At 46.4% G+C, this 10,884-nt stretch overlaps 1 protein-coding gene across 1 annotated transcript; it reads right to left on the minus strand.

The window, feature by feature from the left end:
* Nucleotides 1-1,549: 1,549 nt before the first annotated feature.
* Nucleotides 1,550-9,985, minus strand: Vsx1 (visual system homeobox 1). The gene is made up of 5 exons (NM_054068.2): nt 9,364-9,985; nt 6,996-7,074; nt 6,442-6,565; nt 5,259-5,436; nt 1,550-4,114 (listed from the first exon to the last, which is right to left on the minus strand). Exons 1-5 carry the CDS (start codon nt 9,806-9,808, stop codon nt 3,849-3,851), a joined length of 1,092 nt encoding a protein of 363 aa, NP_473409.1. The 5' UTR covers nt 9,809-9,985; the 3' UTR covers nt 1,550-3,848.
* Nucleotides 9,986-10,884: the final 899 nt, after the last annotated feature.

Consider the following 10,884-nt stretch of genomic DNA (forward strand, 5'->3'; position numbering starts at 1 on the left):
TTCCCCTTATCATTTCCTAGATGACACACCCTTCAGCCATCTACCTGGCATTTACACCGTGTTAGGTGTGATAAGTCATCTCGAAGGGACTGAGCTGTGTGGGAGGGTGTGTGCCAGGTCTATGAAGACAACTGTGTTGGATCAGTTACTTTCTGTTACTGTGAGAAGCCACCCATTGAGCTCCCAACCCTCCTCCCTCGACCTCCTGGCTGTCAGAAATATAGCTGTGCACCACCACACCTGGTTTCATATGAAGTTTCTAGGAGCCTGATGTTTCATTTACTGAGTGCCTTTCTTCTGTGGATACCTTTGTGTGGTGTGAGTTCCTGTCTATGCACTTACATGTGTGGGAGTGCACCTGTAAGGGAGGTTCCCATGGACATATGTATGTATGTAGTGTGTGTGTATGTAGTGTGTGTGTATGTAGTGTGTGTGTGTGTATGTGTAGGCACAGACTTAAAATTAATGTTAGGCATCTTCCTCTATTGTTCCCCACTTATTTATTGAGGCAGGGCCTCTCACTGAAGCTACCGATCACCAATTATGGCTGCTCTAACTAGCCAGCTTGCCCTGGTGGTCCCTCACTTCTGCCTCCTGGGTTGGATTACAGGCAGACCACCATGCCTGTCTAGCATTTCCATGGATTCTGGGGATCCAAACCTCAGACCTCATGCTTGCACAGCAAACATTTTATCCATTAAGCGGTCTCCTCAGCTCCTTCCTCTTCAGTGTTTTCAATATCTATCAATATAACCTTCTTGTACAGTCTGAGATGCTAATAAATGTGTAAGCAGTTTCCTTCATAACATCAAAATACCTTAGCATTGCCAGGTTATGTGTAATATTAAAAAAATACCTTTGTGTGCTTGGTGTAGACCGGCATACAAAGAGCATGTCTGGCCTTCTGTTGGGTTGTAAACACTGAGAATTATTTGCACATTTCACACTTCCATTTATGGCGCTAAATAGAGCTGGGAGGTGGGTGTATCGACTTTGGGGGTTCTAGAATTAGGATGATGTTAGCGTTAGAAATCTTCTTACCTTTTTTCTGTGTACCAGAGCAATGTCTGTACCATTAAAATGCTTTGTTGAACTTTTAAGAATTCAGGTGTGGCTTAACCATCGATCCACAGCCATATTGTAGTACAATGCTCTATGGATTCCTTGCTTAATGATCTTTAATATTTTGTGCTTTTGCTGATTTAGTGCTAGTGGTATGCATTACCTAAGGGGAAAAAAGTGCCATTTGTAGATTTTTTTCCCTAATAAAAGCGTATGGGTTTGAATTTTGTTATTATTTTATTTTGTTCTAGTATGGGGGTATTTGGTCTGCTTATAAGTCTGTACCCTTCACACATTCCCAGGTCCCACAAAAGCAGAAAGAGGGCATTGTATCACCCACAGTGGAGTTACAGGTAGTTGTGAGCTTTCATGTGAGTGCTGAGAGCTGAACCCAGGTCCCCTGAAAGAGCAGTGAGTCCTCTAAACCACCAGCTCCCCAGCCCAAGTTCTGAAGAGTTTTAAAACAAATTAATGAACATACTGGTTATTTTAGTTGTGAATAGTGATTTTTATTTTATTTGTTTTTTTTTTTTTTTTAAAAAACAAGATCTCATGGCCAGGCCTTTGATCGCAGCACTTAAGAAGCAAAGGCCAAGCAGAGGCCAGCCTGGTACACAGTGAGTTCTAAGACAACCGGAGCTCTATAGTGAGGTCCTGTCTTGGGAGGAAAAAAAAATCTCACTCTGTAGCAAAGGCTAACCTGGAACTTGAGGTCCTCTGGCCCAGCCTCCCAAATACCAGCACACTGAGCTATAGTGCTTTTCTTACATATTTAACACAGTTTTAGCTGCGGGATCACAGTGGCACAAAACTGTGGTCCAGCTACTGTGGAGGTTGGGGCAGAGGGATCGCTGGTTGGGTAACATAGCAAAAGTCAAGGGAAAAAAAGAAAAATATATATACATATATATATATACACACACACAAATATATAGCTTTCCTCTTTTCTCACACCATTTTCCCATTACTTATTAATTTACTTTACATCCTGATCGAGAGCTTCTCTCCCCCCCCCCAGTTCCTCCCTTTCCTCTCCCCTCCCCACCCCCAGCCCCTTCCCCTTCTTCTCAGAAGAGGGGACACCTCACATGGATATCAGCCAGGCTTGGCACGCTGAGCTGCAGTGAGCTGAGGTGCAGTTAGGGGAGGGGGAATCCAAAGGACGGCAATGAGGTCAGAGACGGCCCCTGCTCCTGCTTTAGGAGTCCCACGTGAAGACCCAGCTGCACATCTGTTACATATGCCCCACACCATTTTTGTTATCTCTGTTTTCCTTAGAATGTTTCAGAGACTTTTGCCCATTGTTCACATGTTTATTTCGAACCAGTTGTCGAATATTATTTATTTTATTTTCAGTGTACTTTAAACATCTTTATTTCCTCTTATCTCTTTCCCCCTCTAAGGGCTTCTCACCTAGCAACATTTCACCATCATCTCACAGGGTTAATACTTCATTGATATAGAGTGTAACACTATGGAACTAACATAGGACAAACCTAGACTAAAGGAAGAGACTGCCCGTTTTCTTATCTAAAGAGACTAGGGTGAAGGTGGGGACAGCCTAACTTGATGGGTTCCTGAGATAATCTGCAGAGGAAGCTGCCCAAAACAGACAACCCTTCTTCAGCCTCTGAACTCCAAAAGCCAGGGCTACTGCCACACAGTACATGACACAGACCCTGTGCTAAGTTCTGCGGGCTGAAAGACAGCTTGCTCGGCATGTTTCCAGACTAAAACGGGGCATAAGGGGAGAGCCTACTGAGGGGCCAGGAAGTAGCTTTGAGCCAGACACACGACACATTTATTTTTAAATAACAAATAAATGGCAAAAGAAATACAGGGAAGACAACATTCATGAATCCAAGTTACTAAAGTGCTTTCAAACATAAATTCAAAAAGACCAAGAAGTTGGGTCTGACCTTCAGACAGTCTCCAGATATTTAACAATTGCTTAAACATGGCTCCAGGTGACTTCAGAGAAGGAGGGGCTTGTGGCTTTCTTTGTTGTTTATACCTCGAATATTCAAGGCCCATCAAGTGACTGAGAACACAAAATTATCACCTATCACAAAGACAGAGATGTCCTAGACCCAGCTCAAGGAATGGTAATATAGCAGTCATTCATTCATTCATTCATTCACTCCTCTGAAGCCTAGAGATGGTATAACAATTATATTCACACTTGTAACCCAGCACTAGAGAGACTGAGGCAGGAGATCATGAAAATGAAGCGAGCCTGGGCTGCACAGCAAGAACCCATTTCAACCAAAACCAAACCAAATATTCTAACTTAGAGTGAGGAGGTCAGACCAGCCCTCTTTAATGACTGAACCACATCTTAAATAATGCTAGGGAGTAATAATCTCTCTCTCTCTCTCTCTCTCTCTCTCTCTCTCTGGGATGCTCTTGAACATCTGATCTCTTGTCTCCGCCCCCTGAGTGCTGGGATTGCAGGTGCGTGCTACTGTATCTGGTTTGAGTGGTGCCGGGTATTGAATCCAGGCCTTCTTGTGTACTATTAACTAAGCGACGTCATACCCCATCCCTAAAATTTTCTTTGAACTTCAAACCTTCCATGTTCAGATTCCACTAAGGAAAAACAAGATTTTAGACCAAACTGACTGGCTTGAGAGGTGGTATGAATGTTCCCCACTCTAGAACTAAAGGGAACTTTCCCTACGTCATTGTTTATTCAGTGTTGTAGTGTTGCTTTTTATCCAGACATTTCAGAGAGAAAATCAAACTGAAGGTGTTTGTCCAGCTTTGGGGGACGCAATCTGTCAGTCTCATGAGGCTCCCACCTGTGGGGGCTGGGGCAGCTGAGTACTGGACCCTGGGGGCATTTTCTTAGTCTCCTGCCTGGAAGAGCTGGACAGGTCAATGGCCACATCCTCCAAGCTATTCTCAGGGTTCTGGGTTGTTTCGTCTGGCCCCCTCTCAGGTCCATCCTCATCCTTATTAGCACCCTTTTTGAGATGGTCAAACTCCCAGAGTCCTGCCAACTTGTCTTCACTTTCTGGTTTTCTCATCCCTGTGGACTTTTTATGCATCCCTGGAAAACAAAAAGGAAAGCCAACAACAATAAAAATTTTGTTTTGTTTTGAGACAGGGTCTTTCTATGTTGTCCTGACTGTCCTGGATCTTGCTATGTACCCCAGGCTCACCTCAAATGCACAGGGACCTCGGACACATCAAAGGCATGTGCCACCACACCAGGCTCAAAAATATTTTTAAATTCAGCAGTTAGGTACATTCCTTCTTGATCGCTGTTCTTTCAGTCTGTCTAAAATGTTCTTCCCAGTGTTCCTCTGGGGCCGAGAGGAGAGCGACCAGGTAGCTAACTCCCAATATTAGAGTTTGAAAAATTCCATTTGTCAACTGTCACTCCTGCAAAAATGTTTTGCTGGGTGACACTGTTTGTTTGTTTAAATGTCAGAATGAATCCTGTCCAACATTTGCTTGTGTATGACAGAGGTCCCATGGATGCCAGCAAGCATCCCTATTTTTGTGATTTCAGAGGACTGGGCTTGGCTCTCTACCCACCCCCACCCCCACTTCTGTCTAATCTCTTTAGTCTTTAGGCAAAGTCCAGGCTATATTAACCATGCTATCTCTGGTTTTCAGCCCAACACCAGGCAGAAAAACTGTTGAACTCTCTCAACCTAAAATCCCACTAGGATCCACCTAACTAATTTGCTGGTAGTAATTATCTTGTGACCCAAGCTTGCAAACCCTGGACCCAAAGAGTACAATAAGGGTAAGAGTCCAGAAAGGTCTTGACCTTTACAATAGAGGAACTCTCTAGGGTACGTTTGTTAAATCAGGACCTGACCCACTGCTTCAGCAGTGTAGACAAAATGGAATGATCTAGATTTTTCCCTATCCGGCATGGCCTTATTAACCCTGCACTCTAAACAGTATAGCTTCTACACTTTCTAGTAGTATTCGCTACTTTGATAATATGTATCTAACACAATGCAAGTATATCTGTCCACGTATACATTTTGAATGCGTGTTTACCAATGTGACTAGCCTAAAGGGATTTTCTCATACATTGCCTCACAGTTTCAACAGAAAATTAAGGCTCAGAATTAAAGAAAACTTAAGAGTCCAGACTGGGCCTAAACCTGAGACCTTTTTGCTCTGTATATTTATGGTGAGAATATGGCTCTTGCTCGCTCTCAGCCACAGCTTACCCAGAAGCCAGGGTGCACAGGAGCCCTGCAGGCTATCTGCAGAGTTGAGCACGCTGTCCGGCAGTGGAATGCAGTGGCGCACCATGGCTCCGTAGAGCCCGTACTCAGCCATCACACTGCTGCCACCCCAGCGCTTCTCTCGCTTACGCCACTTGGCCCTCCGGTTCTGGAACCAGACCTGGTTAGAGACAGAGGGGAGACAGAGGGGCTCAAGAAGAGACACTATTAAAAGGAGTGCCTAGAGAAGCGCATGCGCATGCGTCCAGGACCCTGGGTCTACAAAGGGACCACTCCCCACCCCTGGCCTGCAGGCTAGTGTGGCAGCAGCCCTCCAAACCCACAAGGACTTGGCATTATGGACATAAGGTTGGAGGCACTTCCTTTGAAGTGTTCTAAGGAGTTATGGAAGCAAAAACAAAGAATGAAAGACTCCTATTCTGCCTACAGTGTTTCCTGGGTTTTCTGTTTAGAACGCTCACAGGGCGAAGGCCCCTTCAAATCTCAGATTAATTGATTGTCGCTATCTCTTTTATAGAAAAGTACATTCATTTAAACAATACGACAAGATATCCTGAAGCATAAATCACTGAATCACTGTCAACTCTTCCAAAGAGCATATCTGCCAGTATATGACAACCTTCCCGGTGGATACCCATATGACACAGAGACAGCACAGGGTGACTCAGGCTATATATGGTGATGTCTCTGAGAACTAAAGATGAGCGTTAAACATTTTACTAATATATCTCCATGTGGTATCTAGTATAACATCCAATTGTGTGATTTTTTTAAAAAAATATCATTTTCATTGTGACATCTTTATTAATTTTGTGTGTATGAGTGTAGAAATTGGTATGCCTCCGCACACAAATGTCAGAGAACAATTTGCGAGAATTAGCACTCTCCTACCAAGTGAGTACCGGAGATCTAACTTAGGCCTAAGTGTTGGTCGCAGGCCCATTTGATGGCTCACAATTGTGTAAAATCTGAGGGCAGGTTAAGGATGATAGAAGGAAACAAAGGCATGAAGGCTACAGGGAGCCTTTTAGTGCCTTTAACTGGGTCACTCTCAGTTCTCAAATGAAGAGGACCACCCTGAGCTTTTCTGAGTGGCTGTGGGTTGCTCACTGTGTGGATGGCAGGTTCTGTGCAGGGTCTTTGAGAAAGGAAGGGCAGCAGACACCTGTATTCGGTCTTCCGGGAGCTCTGTTTTCGCAGCCAGCATTTCCCGAGCGTACACGTCAGGGTAGTGGGCCTCACCAAAGGCCTTCTCCAGTTCTTCGAGTTGATGGGCAGTGAAAACCGTCCTGTAGAGAGCCAGAAGCACACGTGAAATATGCCCAAGAGATAAAAACCCATTTACAAATGCACAAAACCATGCCTTTAAAATAGTACAGATCTCGAGTCAGGCAGTGGTGGCACATGCCTTTAATCCCCGCACTTGGGAGGCAGAGGCAGGTGGATTTCTGAGTTCGAGGCCAGCCTGGTCTACAGAATGAGTTCCAGGCCAGCCAGGGCTATACAGAGAAACCCTGTCTCAAAAACAAACAAACAAAAATACAGATAGCCTCCTAAGAATTGCAGGTCACCTTTGAAAATATGGATATGTGTGGTTGTCACTGCCCACCAGCAGTAGACTGCTGAGCCTTCTATACACTCTCAGTTGCTGTTCTCATAGACAATAGGGTTGTGTCCATCTGAGGAAACACGGGCAGTGAAGGCAGCCTGGACCCATACCTGTGCCTCCGCTTCTTCCTTTTGCCCAGGATAAGGGACATCTTCGGGTCATTCTTTTCTTCAGATGGACTGTCCCCATCTGTTGGCACAAGAAGATGACTCGCTGAGAATGTTAACAATTTGCTACATTGTGGGCATCTTAATGTGAAGGCTAACGCTGTGTGTTTATTAAGAATGTACTTAGCAGCGTGCAGAAGCCAGACCTAGGCCCCGGACACATTTGTAGCAGGAATGCACCTTGATCTTCATGTGGATCCTCTAACAACTGGAGCAGGGAGAGGGGGATGTCTCTGACTCTGTTGCCTGCCATTGGATCTCCTTCCCTTAACTGGACTGCCTGGTTTGGCCTCAGTGTGAGAGGATGCTCTTAGGCCTGCTAAAACCAGATGTCTCGTGGCAGACTGGTGCCCAAGGTAGGTTTCCACTTCTCTGAGAAGGAGAGTGGGTAATGGGGGAAGGGATTTGTAAAGGTGAGACTGGGAGGGGGCTGTGATGAGGATGTAAAGTGAATAAATTAATGAATTAATGAAGAAAATAACTTTATGGTTATATAAAAGCTCTGTTGGTTGGAAAAAGAGAAGAATATACTTAGTAATATGCACAGCCAAAGACAGCAATGCTCACATTCCAGACACTGTCTTCGTTTTTTCAATTATTTCTCACAAATAAATAGACAAAGGTAGCTGGTATTGTTGGCCTGCCAGATCACACAGGTCAAGCTGTTGTGATGAAGTTAGGATCCAAATTTCATATCCTGTAAAATCAACGCTACTCGGCTACTAAGTGTCTTTTCTAACCAGAGTTCCACAGATCACCCTCCTCCGGCTGCCTCCCTCCTCCCCTTAATGTTCACATGGACATTTCTGAAAGGCAGGATTTGTGACATCAAATCTTTGTCAAAACTCACCCTGCCCTGATGCACGAATCCTAGAGACATAGCCCAGGAAGCTTGTGCACCCATGACACACATGTCTCAGTAATGTATAAATTCCCCTGAAAACAATACCATTCAACTGTGAGGTTATCTACCCATATTCAACATATCAAAAAATCTCAGGGTAAGAAAAGCTAAAAGCCAAACTATTATCAGATTCGTTGTTTGAAAACAGAATTGCCCACCATTTTTTTAAAAATGAGTAGACAAAAGTAACGAAATAACACCAATTTTGTTTTTATATTAATGATATCACCACAAAACAGCATATTTGGATTATAATATTCTAGGATGTGCTTTGAAGTATCCGGAGCCAGTGATACTTGTAATGAGGAAAAGGCATGAGAAGTGGCCGCAGAGACTTGTGGCAGACTTGTGAGTCTGGAAGATTTAATTTCTCCCAAAGTAAAATAGTTTTATATTGATTCATGGAAATGATAATATTTGCATATGTTGGATTTACAATCTAGTATTTAAATTAATGTCAACCATCTCTTTTTTCTTTTAAGCTGACAGGATTTCTCACCAGTCACATGATGCTGTTTCTGCAGGAAATACCTTCGCAGTATAAAACTTTGGACTTGCATTTCACCTTTCCCTTTATTAATATTAGGAGAAGAAAGAAGCCACCCTATGAAGATAGCTTTTTGGAGGGGGCGTTTAAGGGCACAACAAGTAGAGGGTTTCGTCTCATCCTTCAGAGACCCTGGCCAGCCCCTCTGTGCTCTACGGGCTCCATCCACTCTGCTATCCTAGCCCCGTGTTCTGTAGGACAGTTTCGTTGGGTCCGTGGTTTTGTTGTTTTGGGTTCTTGCATAATTCTCTCCCCTGGAGCTCGCATCCCTGGGCTCTCAGTTTTTTGCCCCGTGGAAAGAATGTCTTTGCTTCCTTCTCTTTTCCCACAATGCGCCAAGATTTCCTCCTCCCCTAGAAAAATAAGTAGACCCCGAACCGAATGTGAATCTACCTAACTACACCAGAGTGAGTGGATGGCTTCTCTCACCTGCCGGTATTGGGTAGAAGGCGATAAAGAGAGAGAGGCTAGAGACCCAGAACTTCCTTCTCAGCACCGGGTGAGGCCGAGAGTTCAGCTTACCACCCAGCTTCTTAAACTACCAGTCAGTTCTCTCCACTCTGCCTTAGGGATGCAAGACATAGACACCGGTCCTCCGGATTATCCGCCACCCAAAACTGGTACTAAGTGCTGAGAGAAAGGGGCTGAGAGATGGTCACAAGATCCATCGGAACCCTTGGTGGCTGTTCCCACCTGCGGTAATGGGGCTTGGTAATGGGGCTTGGGAGGAGAGGCTGCGGGAGAAATCGGCAGGAGGTGCAGGGGTCTGCAAGGACTGAGATCTCTCTGGGAGCGAGCAGGTAACCCAGGTGCTTCTGGACCTTTGAAGGGTTGGAGGCGGGAAGCATTGACTAAATTACCCGACGTGGAGACGCTCTCGCTGCGCTGCTGGCTGCCGAGCGCAGGCGGCGGGTGGACCGGGCCCTGGGCGACAGCAGGCTCGGGTCCTGCAGATGGCAGAAGCCGCAGGTCGGCGAGGAGCAGGCAGCGCGCACGAGCGGCGGCGGCAGCGGAAGGGGGCTGCGCCCCGAAGCCGCAGAGGAGCCCCAGGCCCAGCGGGAGAGCCCCGCGAGCAGGGCAGGAGCCGCAGAGTCCTGGCCCCGGTCCCGGTCCCGACCCTATTGCCTCCGCTGGATCTCCGCTGTTGGATCTTAGCCCAGGCTCCGCCGGAGTTGGCAGGTCTGCCTCCAATCCCAGCAGGTCATTGATGGCAAAGCTTCGAAGGCGAGAGCCGGTGGGAGGACAGCCTGGCGCCAGGGCTCTACTCCTGGAGCGCGCATCCGAAAGCCCATCCCGTCCAGTCATGCTTCTCAGTCCTCTAGGCTAGGAGCCGGAGTTGAGTCCTCTCTGGCCACCTGTGCAGAAGAGGCTAGCTCTAGGCGACCCCTTTTATGCTGGAGAAGCTGTCCCTGAGACCTAGACAGCCTAGAAGGCGCCAATCAGCAGGGAGCAGACGCATCCAAGCTCCCACCAGCAGGTTCAGGCGCCATCAGCTCCCCTCCCCTGAGTTGTTGGCCTCCCAGCTGCAGTCTTCCTAGCCACCCCTTTCTCTCTCCAGCTGTCCCTTACCCACCCCACCTCCATTCTCTGGAACGAGAAGAAAAGTGAGCAACAAGGGTTGTGTTGTCTCCCCTCTCCTATGAAACCCACAAGTTCCACATTCGTAATGGGTCTCTCTTCTGGACACCCCTGGCCTTCAAAAACCTCACACTCCCCACTAACCTGTAAGATCTAGGGACGGTTCCGAAGCGCGCGCGCGCGCGCACACACACACACACACACACACACACACACACACACACACCACTACCACCCAGACTACACTGGCCAGTCTCTTCAACTCCAGCACCCAGTCTGAAAATCCCTGAAGAAAACTTGACATTTTGTATTTAACCCACCGCCGGCCAATCTACAGCCAAAAACTCTTCCCTCACTGGATCTTTAAGGGCTGGACAGTAGAGTGCAATACAGGCCCAAACTGGCTTGGTGCTGCGAAGGGGCAGGAGATAGGAGGAGAGGGAGATGTGGACTGGGAGGACTAAAACCTTGGACAGGCTTAACAGAAATATACACAACCCAGTGAAAATTTAATTTCACGTGAGCAATGGCTATTGTTTTAGTATAACGGTGTACCATATTTGATTCAGCGATCCTAAATGAGGTCAGGGATGTGGAACTACTCACGGAGACTAACAAACTACCGTTCGGATTTATGATTAGTCAAAGGCAACCTGACTGGCACGTAGGAATTCCAAATTTGTTGAAACTGGAGCTAATTAAAACGCATAGGTGGGGGTGGGAGGGTGGAGAAGTGGCTCAATGGTTAAAAGCACTGACCACTCTTGCAGGGGACCCACAGGGCAGCTTACAACTGTCTGTAA

This window comes from Mus musculus, chromosome 2, assembly GCF_000001635.26.
Source record: "Mus musculus strain C57BL/6J chromosome 2, GRCm38.p6 C57BL/6J".
NCBI classification, from domain to species: domain Eukaryota; kingdom Metazoa; phylum Chordata; class Mammalia; order Rodentia; family Muridae; genus Mus; species Mus musculus.